At 32.7% G+C, this 15,863-nt stretch overlaps 1 protein-coding gene and 1 non-coding gene across 2 annotated transcripts; one reads left to right on the forward strand and one right to left on the reverse strand.

Annotated features, from left to right (window-relative positions):
- Positions 1 to 2,068: 2,068 nt before the first annotated feature.
- On the reverse strand, positions 2,069 to 3,374 carry LOC132174038 (Matrixin family protein). The gene has a single exon (XM_059585752.2). The coding sequence runs from the start codon at positions 3,125 to 3,127 to the stop codon at positions 2,069 to 2,071; it is 1,059 nt and encodes a 352-aa protein (XP_059441735.2). The 5' UTR covers positions 3,128 to 3,374.
- Positions 3,375 to 11,421: 8,047 nt separating this feature from the next.
- On the forward strand, positions 11,422 to 11,512 carry TRNAY-GUA (transfer RNA tyrosine (anticodon GUA)). The gene is given in 2 exon segments: positions 11,422 to 11,458; positions 11,477 to 11,512. It is a non-coding gene; the product is annotated as a tRNA-Tyr (tRNA).
- Positions 11,513 to 15,863: the final 4,351 nt, after the last annotated feature.

The raw sequence follows: 15,863 nt of genomic DNA on the forward strand, positions 1-15,863 counted from the left end.
GTGGTGGGCAGGGGATGTTCATACTGTGTAGACTAATTTTTTCCTGCATGTGAGTGTGAACTACAAAAGTGCTTTTAAGTGAGAAGACTCCTCTTTTGTGGAAAGTAGCCAAGGAAAAGACTTGTAGCAAATGAAACACCCCCCAGAAAACGTCAACAAATTGGAGCCAAATAGCTTTCTTGTAATGAAATCAAATTTGTTTGAGTTTGTTCTAGAGGGCTATATATATTGTTAGATTATTTCAAATAAAATAAATTTATCTCCATTTGAATTTTTTAAACTTTCCCTCCACTTGTGTTTTTAACTTATTCTCACATTAGTACAAAAAAAATAAAATAAAAAAGAGGAGTAAATTTGATGTTTTAAAGGTGAAAATGTTTCAAAAGGGCTAAATTGGCTTTCGATGGAAGTAGACATATGCCAATGGTGTAAAAGCATTCACAGTAGCTTCCTCGTCATTTTTTCTAAATTTAAGGATCAAAACTACTTTTTTCTTCCTTATTTAAATACATTTCACAATTGCTTTCATTAACACTTCATTATATCATTAAAATAATATATTTTTTACTTTTTTTTTTTTTTTTAACTTTTGTGATGTGAGAGGAGATAAAATTGATTTTTTTTTTCTATTTTAATAAGCATAAGGATTGCTACAGTTGAACCCAATACATTGGGTTTCACTGTAGCGATCCTAATGTTTATGGCTCATTTAGGGACTGTTGTGAGTGAATTTTTGTGACTTCTTTAATATTTTCTCTAAACTTAGGGAAAGGAACTAGATATAAGGGAGCTGTTGTGAATACTCTTACCTATTGCAAATCACCGGCTAATCGAACGTACTCATAGATGGGGCGGGCCATGGCTACCTCAAAAAAGCAATCAAATAATTTTTTGTTTTGCCTTCACCCATAAAAAGTAGTAAAAAGTTTTTAAGAATTAGAAATAAAACTTCAGCATTATAAACATGATGTGGTTCAACATTTAGGTAGTTTTTAAAATTATTATTAGACGAAAATTTAATAATAATACATCTCAAATCTAAAGATAATTTTAAAAATCGTCTAAAAGAGTGTAAAAATAAAAAATAAAAAATTAGAGTATACGCGTAACATTCCTCTCTCTTCATTTGCTTTAAACGCGTAAATGACAAAATTAAGCATCGGATTGATGGATCATTTGAACATAGAGGCCTACGTACTTGAATGTTTTAGGAAGGAAACCCTAAGTAATGATGCATAGAGGTACGTATATATCTAGGAAGGGGATATGATATTTATGGTCCAAAACAATGCGATTAGTCATCTGTCAAAACTATGAAGTTGACAGGACCTTAATTTACACTCTTTTTTTTGACCAAATTAACAAAAAACACCACACTTCTTATATTTTTCTTTCTATTGTTGTTTTCTCATTCACATTTTTGACAATTTTGCTAGCTTAATTATCAGGATCCTTCCTTGTGGGTTTCAGGACATGGTGGGTTGGTCAAAGACACATTAATTTATTTGTGAGTCAATTGACTCATTCCATTAGGAATTTCCTTCGACTTTGTACAAGTACCATGAAATTTCTAAATGTTTATAAAGTGACTAATGACTTTCAGGATAAGTCAATTGGTTCATATTATCAAGAAAATTAGTGGAATCGATTAATTTGACATGTTGGCACCCATTATATAACGACACGTGCCAAAAACACATACTGAAAAGTACATATATGTATCTGGCTTCTATATGAGATTGATACTATTTAGTATCTTGAACAGTAAGTGATACTTTGCCACTTTGGTTCCATTACTATACATGAGTTTAGGCATATTCTTTGCAATTGGTCATTTGGTAGCTAGGAGCTCCAGCACCCCCATCCACTAGAATAAATAAATAAAAATGCCTCTTCTTTTGAGTTTATTTACTTTACTGCCTTCTCAAATTCTCAATTCTAATCTCATCATTTTCAGAAAATATATATGACATAAAAGAAAGAATCTTCATTTATTAATTTTTTTTTCTTTTAGTGTGTGATTTTCTTACACCTATAACCTAAAAAATAAAAAATAAAATAAAAAAAATTATGTAGTAAAAAATATATATAAAAACAAGAGTGCTAAATGAATGGTCCAGTCAGAGAATCTTGAGTCTGGGCCAATATTGGCTTGGTTAAGAGAATTTTCCGACTCCAACAAAGAGCTAAATTTGAAATTAGGGTTTGACCCATAAAGTGCCTGGACGCCCTCCACGTCATCAATCTTGAGGTCAACCTTCTTAGTCCGAGGGCTCAGGCTTGGATACATTACAGCCTCCCGCACCGAAGTATGGGCTAGCCCCAGTACATGACCAATCTCATGTGTAGCCACTGATTCCAAGTCAACGGCCGCCTTGGACTTATCTGATTTGAAATCAACGGCCCACGTCTCCGCTGCATCCAGGTGGAGCCTCCCGTTCTGTGGCGAGAAAGCATGCGCCAGCACTCCCAGCACCCCATCAAACGGCTCCCCGTCACCGTGATCCCCCCGATAAAACCCGATTCGAATATCCGCCGATTGGTAATCCCCCGTCTCGGTAAAATTCACCGGAATCACCGATTCCCACCGCGAGAAGGCACGCCGAAAGACCGTCCGAATCTCCCACAAGCTCAGGTAATCAATCATGTCGTCCAGGGAGAAAGCGTACGTCAGCATCATCGGCGGCGACCGGAGCCACCGAGGCTTACCGTAAAAATACGCGAAGTGACGGGTCTTATGCAACGCATGCGAGGTGTCGCTCATCCCGCACCTGGGCGACATGATAGCCGATATGGTATCGGAGTCGAGCTTTCCGGTGACCGGCAATCCGAGCTTCTTCTGGTAAAGAACAACCGCCGATTCGAACTGGGTGTCGAAGACATCGGTGAAGTTGTTGTCGGGTATCGGGAGGTAACCGAAACGGTTGAAGTACCTCTTGAGCTCACACATGCCGCTGACGTGGCTGCCCTTCCCGGCGTCTAGGAACTTGGCGAAGTCGTGCCACGTGGCGATATGGGCATCGACGGTTATGACAGTTGAAGTGACTGGCGGTGGTGCAGGGGTTGTGGCGGGAAAGGAAGGGCGGGAAAGAGAGAGAAGGAAGAGGAGGAGGAAGAAGAAGAACATGTCGTCGGAGTTAGTTGTTTTTTTTGGAATCAGAGCTTTGGGTTGGGATTGATGATGGAAAGGAAAAAAGCTTCATCAAAGATACGATGTTTGAATTTAAATAGTTAATTTAAATTGGAATTAAATAAATAGGGAATTGTTGAGGCGGGTGGGCTTAGATATGATCGAAGCACAAGAAAAGATGGGGAAAGTTAAGAAGATTCTGCCGTGCGAGCCTTTTGATTGTGTCATGGTGGGTTAACCACTGCCTCTGTTTTTATTAATTTCGTAATAATTCTTGTTTTTTTGTTCATCTTTACCCCAGGAAATCATTTGAGTTTGGCATGGGGTTTGGTGCTTATGGGCTAAGGTTGTCTCTTTTCTTTTTCTTTTTATTTATTTTAATTATTTGGAGTTGAAAGTAGAAGGAAATAATAATATATTTGAAAATAAATAAATAAATGGTTTGGTTTGTTCAATTTTGGTTGGAGACTCGTTGACCAAATTGGAGGACTATTAGCATCAACTTTGCATAAATCACTTTCTAATGACGGTTTTGATTCTCTAGCTTATAGGCTATTGAATAACACCATTTTGTTAATGTTTCTTACACTCTCACGCAATGTATCATGCAGACCTTGAATTCCCTATATACTTCTTTTTTCTTTCTTCTTTTTTTTTTTTGTTTTTTTTTTTTTGGTTTTTGGCAAAATTTTAAAGAAAAACTTCACTTACGCTATCTAAAATATAAACACTTTTGCAATTATAATATCAAAATTTAAAAATTTACTTTGTCGATATCTCAATAATTTTCTCCTCCTAATTTTACCTCTTTCTTTCAAAAAAAAGAAGGAAAATTAGGTAATCTTGTCATATATTTAATCCCACCCATGTATGTTTGCAAGTGAGATAATTGTCTCTTCGAAAAAGATCAATCTTATATCTAATGGTAATTTTAAAAGCAATTTATGAGCATGGAGAAATGGATATGGAAAAGTGAGAGTAAGTGTAGCATTACTCTTCAATAAATTATAGTAACCCAAGTCTTGGCCCCAACTGTGGGTCATCAAACTCAACACTGTTTTTATTTTTTAAGCAGGAGCATTTTGGGCATTTTAATAAAAAAAAAAAAAAAAATTGGTGATATTGAAAAGGAAAAATTCTTCGGATTTAAAATTTTAAGATTATGATTACAAAAGTATTTACACTTTAAAGTATAAGTGAAGTTTTTCTCAAAATTTTGTTAAACAATATTCTTGTACAAGGTCTATAATAATAATAATAACACTATTATAGACTAGGGTTTGGGTGCGCTCTCTCAACATCAATGATTTGATTATATCTCAATTTTTTTTTTTTTTTTGACATGTCCACACAAGAGGGGGTTGGGGGATTTGAACTTGTGACCTCCACTTTATTAAGTGTGGTCCCAGCCAATTGACCTACCTCTTGGAGACGATTATATCTCAAATTAAGTGCTATACAAGTACACTAATTTGTGTGCTCGTATGTACGATCGGCATATGACAATGATTGTCGTTTGGCAAACTCCTCTCCCCTTGAAACCTAGCCTTATGAGTGCCGGTGAGAGAATTAGAATTAGGATTTTGAGTCAAATGGAACAAAATTAAATGATAAAGTTGAAAAAAAAAATATTGATTAAAAATATTAAAAAAATATAACTGGCGAAATAAATAAACAATTCAACGTTATCATATTTTATAGTCTTTAACTATATTCTCTTTATAATTTTTGTTACTATAAGTATGGTCAATTTATTTTGCTTGCATATTTAAAATACATTTTCGCCCATCTTACAAAATTTATAATGAGCTATAATATGAGATTTCTCTTGTATAATTTTGTTATTTTACAAAGAAATCTGGAAAGTAACTACAGATAAGAAAACTATACTTTTTTTTTTTTTTTTTTCAAAGAAAGATCAGTTTGAGGAAAATTAAGTAAAATAAATTTTCTTTATTGTTTTAATATTTTCTGTTATTAGAAAGGAACCGAACTTAACCTTAATCAGTTAATCTCATAGAATTAGAAATTTTCATTGTTGAAATTCATAAAGGTAAAGAATTTCCCGAAGAATGGGAAAGCTTATATTTAAAGATATCAAGAGATAGAAGTAGAAGGACTACTCTTCTTTGCTTTACAATAGCACATAATTTTTATTTTTTTTTTTGTGTAGAATCCCTTTTACTTTCTCAATGCTTTTAAAAGTTTATGATCACATTCTGAATGATCATTAATCAAATTTTGCATTATGATCATTTGAAATAGAGATGATCCGTTTCCGGTCAAAAGGGTCATATGCCCCCTCTGGCCTACCGCTATCTCAGACTATATACCCTTTTACCACAACACATAAATATGGACTTTCAAATCTTTTATATGAGTTATATAATATAATCTATAGTTTTCATAAGTTGAAAACCTATGAGTAATGCAAGCCCATGTCAATGGAAAATACCAATTCAAGACTAGCGGATAAAATATAAGGGTTAAATGTCTTTGAAGTATCTCTGATAAGGCCTAATATCAAAGGACTAACTTGGTTTGGTACTTATGTTTATCCAATAAACGTAGATAGTACTTTTGTCCAATATTTTAACTACGTCAAACAAATCAACAACTGACACTTGTCTCATATATTTTATTAATATTATTTGAAATTTAAAAAATTATGAAAAAAAAAAGTTCTAAGAAAACTTAAAAAAAAAAAAAAAAAAAATCTGTGGAGGTTCGGCCTCGCCCAAACAGAACCACCTCAGATTTTTTAATTTTTTTGGTTTTTAATTTTTTTTTTTAAATAATAATTTTTTTTTTTTTTTAAGAATAGCACGGGTCTTCTATCTCTTATCCAATCATTTGTCTTTTAATCAACAGTTACGAGCCAATCAGCCAACCATCATATATATTACTCTTTGTGAGAGAGAGATGCGGCGTTTTTATGGCCTGTTCATTTAGGGTTGGTTAATGTCAACATCTTTCTCAGTTTCGCTTTCAAAAAAACATCAAGTAACCAGTAGCTTTATGATGAATAATCTCTTTCATTTTTCATTGCTTAAAAAAAGAAATCCCTTTTCCCTCTGAATTCTCTAATGGAATTTGCTTGCTTGGGAAATGAATTTGTGATCCTAATGATTCGTAATCATGTGTTCCCTTGCCCAGAAAGCTTTTTTTTTAAAAAAAAAAAAAAAAAAAAATTACCAGTACGACGTCGTTGCTTTGATTATCCTCTCTAGGAGGGAGTTTCCATTCACACCACCCATTTTAGTGAACCAGAAATAAGTTGCAATTGTTAGTGGGGGAGGATATTGGAATTCAGAAAGTGGGTTTACACTTTCAAAGCGTTATAAATACCTTGACAAACTTTTAGTGGCCCAAATAGTACTGATGACTACTTTTCTAACACTAATTAATTAAATTCAGTGAAAAAAAAAAATTCCAAGTTTTATTCATGAAATTAGCTGCTTAAGTATGCCAGCTAGTATAGTTTCATGTTTTTGCCCATGAGACCTAACAAGTATCTTTCAAATGAAAAAAAAAAAAAAAAAAAATATTCAATACATTGAGCAAGTCCATATGGATAGGGGAAAAAATCATTGATAGGCTTTAGCATATGTCATTAATTGTTTTCAAAGCCAAATCGATGTGTTGGTAACACACTATAGTGCGTGGCCTGTTCTTAATCCCGTGATGTTTTACAAGTCTACTATCCACGTGCTCCTCTCTTATCTCTGAACCTCCTTTTTGTCATAAGACTTGCAATTTTTGACACAATACGCAAACCTGATATTAATTCGACACATAGTTATAGGGTTATGATTTAGCATAAATGGGTTGTCCCACTTGACCTGCGAGTTGACTCATCAAACCCGTTTATGAAATTGTATATATTTTTTATATAATAAATTCATGTTAAAAGGGGTTAAACGTGTTAAACAAGTTGTGTTCATGTCTAAACAGGTCAAACGGCGTCGTGTTAGGTTAGGTCAATGGGATGTGTCGGGTCACTCGCGGGATGTGTTCGAGTGTTTCGGTTACCCTTATCAGGTTGACAGTGCAAGTAGGTCGACTCAAACCAGACTTGCTAGCCCTACTTCGTACCTCACCCTACTTCTTACCCCTTATTCACAATGCATGTACCTTACACATTTGTAACACCCACAAATCTGGCCTTGACCAGTTTGGTAGGATTACTGGCAATTACTCAAGTTTAGCTAATTGGTAGCTAAATGGGGAACCGCCCCTCTAAGCATTATCAGAGTTAATGTATAGGAAGGTGAAATAAATCATAGATGTCTAATAACCATAATGAAACATGTAATATCCTCAATACCCAGACACGGAGCAACTAATAGAAATAGTAACTTAAGCAAACTTGATAACAATGTGTAAATCTTTTGTTAAGCAAAGTCCATAGTGGCAATCGTGCCACTCTTTAATTTTAGAAACAGGTTTCCTACAAGATGTAATAACCGTATAAGTCTAACGACTTAGTAAGTAAACCTCACAATTTGGTACGATATGAGTCAGTTTATAGAATTAAACGTGCAATTTGATAAAGGTTTGCAAGAGGTGTTGCCACTGTTAATACATAAAGATATTGCTTTGTTGACATAAAAATAGTGTACTTCCAACCAATAAATACGATCATATATTACATATAGATCGAGATCTCATTTTCTCATACGAAAACTGAATGTCTAACTCTAACTAAAAACTGACAGTAGTGCATAATAAGTAATTATTTTTTAATTAATTATCGTAACCAACTTATAAACTATTTACCAAGTGAAATTCTATATATAAAATGTAATAATGAAAAGTTAAAAGACATTAACCAACTAATAAATACGATCATAAATTACATATAGAGTGAGATCTCATTTTTTTTTCATATTTATGGCTTAGAGCGAGATCTCATTTTCTCATATATATATATATAATGTAAAGACCATTAAAAATCCGAAACTCTTCTGTAATACCAGTCGGTTCTTCACATAAACACAATTTAATGGCATAAATGACAATGCCGCATACAATACACAAAGATGAAAAGATGAGCATTCTTGACCCAATTAGGTTACTAAGAGAGTGAAATATGCTAATAAAACATAGTTTTATGATCAATTTTACTCGCATGGATGGTAGTTCTAAGCAATAGTTTAGGGTAGAACAAACAATAGGCTTCCTAATCTTCATGCATGCTAGGGCTAATATGGTCAAAACAATGCCACTTAGCATCGTAGATAAGAAGCTAGTTGGTAGTTGATCGTTCCCAAAAGCTATCAAACAAGAAAGAAACAGGATAGAATATAGTGCCATTAATGTGTTCCACAAGAACTGCCGTCCTCATCCTCCTCTAGTTGGGGAAGCCAAACAAACCCCATCAATGGAAGACCCTCCTCTAGCTAGGGACGCCAAAGAAATCCCATCAATGAAAGGCTTGGAGACACCATCATCTCTTGCAGGCTGGGAAGCCAGCCGGAAGACATCATCATCTCCTCTTCCTTTAGGTTGGGAAGCTAGCCAGGAGACCTTCTAGGAATTCGTGTAGAAATGCAGTTGGAATTCCAACACGAGAGATGAGAAGAGATCAGGGTACTCTTTGGAGAAGCCATGCATGCAAGATCAATTCTTTAATGAAGACTGATGTATTTTCTAGAAAGTAAAATATGACACTTAACGTACTTTAAACCAACTTATATCAACTTATTAGCGCACCCACCCCTTCAAACATTAGCTGCCACGTCAAGTGTCAATTTGAATTCAAGAACCACTTTAATGAAGACTGATGTATTTTCTAGAAAGTAAAATATGATAGTTAACGCACTTTAAACCAACTTATTAGCGCATCATCCCCTTCAACCATTAGCTGCCATGTTAGGTGTCCATTTGAATCCAAGAACCACGTAAAGAAACTGTTTGATGCAATGTGGCATGAGTGGGTTGAGGATCCCTTTAGCACACTACACATCAACCTTAGTCGCTTCTCTCACTTTTAGTTCAATTGGTCTTGATTAGCTCTTTGTTGATTTCTTTTGCAGCAGATTTCTACCAAGACTATGACATTTCTCGAGGAGATGGCCATGCCAAGATACGATCAAAGAGCTTTAACTCTCTCCCTTGAAAAAGCCAAGTCTTTGGCTCTGGTTTAAACTCAAAGAATGAGTATAAAAGATTATGCAAATCGTCTCTCTCACGTCCTCACTACAAGCATTTAGCTCATTAACATCCATATTATTAGCGGCAACTTGTGACTGTCGCCGTTAAATATGGATAAATATTTTTGTATATTTTAACTAAAAATTTGAATAAAAGTCATATTTGGAGAGGTCATTGCCAATGCTTGCCCAAGCAAAAGTGGAGCCATGGATGCTGTCCCTTGCAGTACAATCGAAGACTATTATTTGTTCGGCTTTAGCAATAATACATGGTAGCCTCTTTCTTGTCCTACGTGCCAAGATCTTATTGAAAAGTGCTCTCCTATCTGTTATATATATAATAGCAATGGAAATATCATCTTATCCGCAAAAGAAAACAAGAAAAATGTGAGGCTTATCAAACATTTTATATATAAAAAAAATTCTTTAAAAATAATATATATTTTTTTAATATTTTGTAAGCGTGCATTGTTTCAAGTGAATTGGATCGAGGCTAAAAAAAGAATACACCAAACTTAAAAACTGCTAATTTCATGATCAATGCTTTGTTGGAAATTGGAAATGAAATTAGAACCTTAAAACTACTTTAGGAAAGTTAATAAATTATGAAAGTGCTCAAAATTAGAAAGTATTACATAGAGTAAGGAAGGAACGAGATAAAGTTGTCTTAAAAGAGACAATGACTTGTTTGGTAACAACCAACTTCATTTTTCACATTAACAAATAACTTGTTTTCCTTTTCTTTTACAAAAAAAAAATAATAATTAATTCATTTTATTTTATATCACATTAATCAATTCTTTCTTTCTTTCTCCTCTCAAAACTCTGTCCAAAAATAAATTAAATTAAAAAAAATAATAAATAATAATAATAAAAAAAACAACCTATAGGTATGGGGTGTTTCTGCTCGACATACAGAAAGGAACAAGCAAGAAGCAACAAACAAAGCTGACAAATTAATAGCCGTCGCAGAATTACAAAATAATAACCCAAACCCAAACAGAATACAAGATCAGAAGCCACTAAAATAGCAAAATTGGTACTAAAAAAACCAACAATAAATATGGACCCTTGAAAACTTTTAATAAATATATTATGGGTCCCCCTAATGGTCCCTGATTAATGCATGACAAGAACAATAAGAAACAATTTTATTTTATTTTATTTTTTTAATATTTTCATAATTTAGGGAAGGTAAATAGGTATGGGGCCGTGAGATATTAAAAGAAAGAATAAAATGTCAATAAATGTGTGGGAAAAAAAAGCCCAATGCATTGAGGAGTGGTTATGGAGGTGGCCATGGATAATGAAAATCCTATTCCAGAGCCTGCAATTAAGACTAATTCATTGTGGGCACTGGGCCGGATGGCCCATGACCGTGACTCTAACCACTTCTGCACTCAATGGTAGAGACTAGGGTCCACAAAACCCGGCGTTTTACGTATTTTGTTCTGTAGGAAGGCCCATGACCGTAGCTCGGCAAATGTTTAGTTAAAATTTGGTTAAAGATTTTTTATTTTTTATTATTATTTTTTTAACTACTTTTTTTTTTTTTGAAAGTATTTTAGCTATTTACTTTCATCATTCTATTTAAAATATTCTCTTTTTTTAAAAAAATTTATTTATACTTTTTTTTTTTTTTTGATATGTCTGTATAAGAGGGATAATTCGAACTAGTAACCTCCACTTCATTAGGCGTGTTTCCAGTCGATTAAACTACCTCTTAGAAACTATTTTTGCTATTTTCAAAGAGGAATGAGAATCAAATTAATTTTTTTTTAAGCACTGTTTAGTTTCAATACACAACAAATTTGCTAAGCATTGTAGCAGCTAGCTAGTTTCTTAGCCAAGGGTCCTTCTTTTTTTTTTTTTTTTTTTTTTTTTTTTACTATAGAGCAAATCAAAATAATGTTTCATTGTTTTGGCTTGTTTTAAATAATAAAAATATTTTGACTATTGGGCTTACTACAGTCAAACCTAAAAGCTTGAGGCTTTTAATGGGCATTTTCTGTTTGGGTGGGTGGGTTCATATTCATGAGCTTGAGACTTACGGAGCTTCATGAATCTGACCCACCAAAACCGCTACGACTATTAAAATACATACATTAATACAATTATTGCTTCATTGCTCAACAACCGACCTTAGCTCAGTTGGTAGAGCGGAGGACTGTAGTTGAATACCATGACAGAAATCCTTAGGTCGCTGGTTCGAATCCGGCAGGTCGGATTTTTTGTATGAAGTTTTTTTGTACTTTTTTCGTTATTTTTCAATTTTCAGTCTCGGACCAACCAAAAGAAATATCCCATTTTTTTTTAGTTAAAATATTTGTCTATTTAATATATCTTTGTTGTTTGCACAAATCACCCATGTCACTTCAAGTTTTCAACCCCTTTCAAGGGAGGAGCACCACCCACAAAAGAAGGGAACAATAGTGAAAAGGCCAATCCATCCGAAGACTGAATGATCTCCGGCACCTAAGTCAGCAAAGGTCTAATGAAAGCAAAATGAATAAAAAATGTTGGAGAGGAATTTGTGTGTGGTGTACCCATGAAGTAGCGGTGCATCCTGTTAGAAAAATAGAGTTTTTAAGTCAAAAAAACTTTTTTGACAAAAGTTTCATTTTTAAACTTTTGACAAAAGTGTGTTTTTGTCATTTTTAGGCTTTTTAAATTCTTAAAAACGCTTTCAATTTTTTTTATCAAACGGGTACTTTTTTTTGTTCAAATAAATTTTTTGAATATTAAACGCACTTTTAAGCCTCTTAAACGCACACACAGATAGACCCTTAAGCTCTTTAGCATACATGCCTTAGAGGCCTTTTAGTATGTAATATAATTTTTCATGTACATATTGTGATGTGTGTCCCAATGAATGTGTTAACATAAATTTTACATTGACAACCTGCGCAGATTTCTGAATACCATATATTTGTTATAATAATAAAATAAAATAAAAATTAATGTATGTGATTTACTTGTTTTACAAATAGTTTTTTATAGTATCAAAATAAACTCAAACATCTTTAAAGTATGCTAAAAATAAATAAAAATAATAATTTACTCCTTATAATTAAATTCTATCCACTTACTTAACATGTATTATTAATATGAAACTGATTTAAATAAAATACGTGTCATAATTTTATTAACTTTAATATTACATTCTCAAAATCTGATAAGTAAGCGCGGACTAAGAATAAATCTACCATGAATTATCTGTTAGGGTGGTGCAGGAATCGAGGAGAAGTGCTTTTGCCACGTGTTTAAGCAAAAAAGCATTTCTCTTCCATAAGCAAAAAGCATGAAAAGATGCCGCACTGAGCCAGCCAAATAGCCGATAGATACGGTCTGTCAGGGTGCAGGAAGGGAGCGGAAACCTGCTCACGTGCTGTCACATGATAGCAGGTGTCCTAACCTTTTCCTTTTTATTTTGTATTTTTATAAATTATTTCTTTGGGAGCACTGCTACAACGTAATAGCATGATTAAGAGATAAGAGACAAGAGGAACGAAAAAAAAAAAAAAAAAAAAAGGAAAAGGTTAGGACAAGGTCTGGCGAGGTAATGGGCGGTCTTGGCAAGGTCTGTCGATTTGAAAATGAGATGCTTGAAGTTAAAAAATAGTTTACAATTTTCATTATTTTTTTAAAATTAAAGAAGAATTTTCAATTTAAAAGAAAATATTTTTCGTTGACCACTATTTTGTGTCAAAGTAACAGAAATCATTTTCTGGAAACCATTTTACGTTAAAGTAAACGGAGCCCAAGCGATAAGAGATAAGAGGAACAAAAAAAAAAAAAGTGCATTAAAATCACATCTCTATCTCAAAAAGTTGTAATGGACTGAACGGTCAAAAATGTGACTCGCTAAAATATAGTGCATATCTGAAAATTGATTGAAACGATGACATTTAAATAGTTATATAAAACATGGATCAAATTTAAATAGAAGAAATTTCTTGTTGTATCTATGATATTGTTTTGTTGGAACAATATGTTTTATTTTTATGAAATGAATAAAGAAAAAACATTGTTATAAAAAAATAAAAATTGATACATAAAATCCCAACTCAATGTGTGACGAGTGACCATGATTTTTTTATAATATCCTTCTTTGGGCGTGCCATCATAAGAGAGAGAGAGAGAGGGAAAACAATATAGAAAATATCTTTACATCTTTTGTCATTTTTATTCTTGACAAAATAATCACAATCCCATTAATTTTAAACTTTGATTCTCTCTCTCTCTCTCTAGCCTTGATTTGTATATATTCTTCCACTCTACACTATGGTGGCAGGCACACATAATGTATATTTGGACTAACCCACTTCAACCCATAGTCATCCTTTTGGTTTTGGTTTTTGCTGTTGTGGGTGTGGTGGCGGCGGCAATTGACCAATTGTGGTTCATCTTCTGGTGACAGCGGTGATTGCTGGCCTTCGCTTTCTAAAGACAAAAAGCAAACAACAAGTGCTCGATGAAATGCTCCACTCAGATTGTACGTATCAAATGTATTCCCTCTCAAACCGTGTAAGATCATATAGATCTCTACAAATTCAAAAGTGTTTTAGTGGGTTTATCTTGTTGATAGTTATCTCCTTTGCCCTTTGGTTGTCATAACTTGAGGGAGTAACAATTATATATCTTTAATTTCTGTTCTGATAAACTTTTTAGTGTTTGTTGCTATTACTATTTAAGTATTAGTCCAGGGGCGGAACAGAACTTTTGGAGTGGGGGGGGTTTGGAAATATTGACTTATATAAATACATATAATTTCTTTATATGTGTATGTGAGTGTTTATATAAAATAAAAACATTCAAGTCTTAAATTTAATCTCATGGCATCACAAATACATAATAGAATAAACAATTAATAAAATAAATTAAATATTATCTATAGAGTTCAAGAAAAATGGTATCAAAAATAATTATTGTAAACTTAAATGACTGCACAATAATCACTCAAAAAATAAATTAAAAAAACTGATATTTTCATCATATTCCACATTTTTGCACCCAAAAAACACAAATAAATGCAAGAAAAATGAGATGTGAGGAAGATGGCTAAGAAAAAAAATATACAAACGGAATAATGCATAATATGTTAATTTTGGGGAGACAAATATACCGTTTTTGAAGGACAAATTCATAATATATATATATATATATATATATATATATATATATAAAGAATTATAAAATTTTTGTCCCCCCACCCTAGCACATAGTTCCGCCCCAGAGTATTACACATAAAATTAAGTGTAATTTTAATCATGTTTATATAGGCTTTTGGTTACCCTTTTCTTATAAGCCGGTCTGCTACTTAATTCAAAAGCCTATTTTGCTGCAATTCAATTCACAAATTTGATTTTCTGTTGTGTTAGTCAAACAGATTCTTTTTTGAAGCATTTTGTTGAAATAAAAACAAAAGTTGAAAAAACTAGAAATATCAAGGAGACAGTAACAATTTTTTTAATTTTTTAATTTTTTTTTATCATTTTCTTAAAATAATTCGATAACCTTTGATTTTTGCGGTTTGATGGTTTTGTTTTTAACAAAATCAAACTGGGAAATGGTTACAATTGATCAAAAACTAAAAATGGGGTGGGCTCCTTAACAATATACCCAAAATGAAAATAACAATACAAAAATACAACTAAAAGTAGAAAATAAGCAAGATAAGTAACCCGATCATCATTGAAGGACCATATAAAGCGGTTACTGAGGCAAAGGGGCCACATAGAGGGTCATAAACCTCAAGAGATCCCTAAACAATTTTTAAAGGTATAAAAATCTCAAGAGATGCCTTAAACCTATTTGAATTCCTACAAAGAAACAACAACAACCACCGAAAAAAAAAAATAATAATAATAATAATTAAATTAAATTATCAAAATCCCAATTAGGAGCAGATATAGGGAAAAAAAAAACTAAAACTAAATGCACAAGCCTCCTTAACAAAATCAAACCACAAAAACGAAGGGAGGCTATAACCCACAAAACCCAAGCAACACAAGAGACACTACAGAAAAAATAAGCAAAAAGAATACAAACACAAACCTTAAGAGAGGTCAACATAATTTTCCTAATGTATAATGTTACATGCAATCTAAAATTAGTACTTAATCTTAATTCAAATGATAAAATGACAAATATTTAACTTTAATGTTATATAGCCGGATTTCTTATCAAGTAAATTATGTAGCTTTTTTTTTCTTTTCTTTTTTTTTGGGTAAGGTCAACCTTCATGAGCATTTTAACCTCTAAAACCAGTATAGTCGACCAACAACCGAGACAAAAAGTTTGATTCATTATTAGTCAAAAACATCCTTAGGTAAACCTGCTTTTTCTCTTTTGAAAAACTTATTTTAAGATAATGCTACATTCTTTATCATCATTGCATTAAATAATTAATCAGTCAACAATCTTACTTTTTTTTAAAAAAAAAAATTATTTGTGTTCACTGGTATATATATATATATATATATATATATATATATATATATATATATATTAACTTAATTATAACTCTCCTATTTTTTTTTTTTCCTCCTAATTAATCCCTTCACATGTCTACCTTC

This window comes from Corylus avellana, chromosome 3, assembly GCF_965113065.1.
Source record: "Corylus avellana chromosome 3, dhCorAvel1.hap1.2, whole genome shotgun sequence".
Lineage (NCBI taxonomy): Eukaryota > Viridiplantae > Streptophyta > Magnoliopsida > Fagales > Betulaceae > Corylus > Corylus avellana.

Coding starts and splice junctions, on each gene's coding strand:
- LOC132174038 (XM_059585752.2), bottom strand. CDS start 3,127: ATGTTCTTCTTCTTCCTCCTCCTCTTCCTTCTCTCTCTTTCCCGCCCT.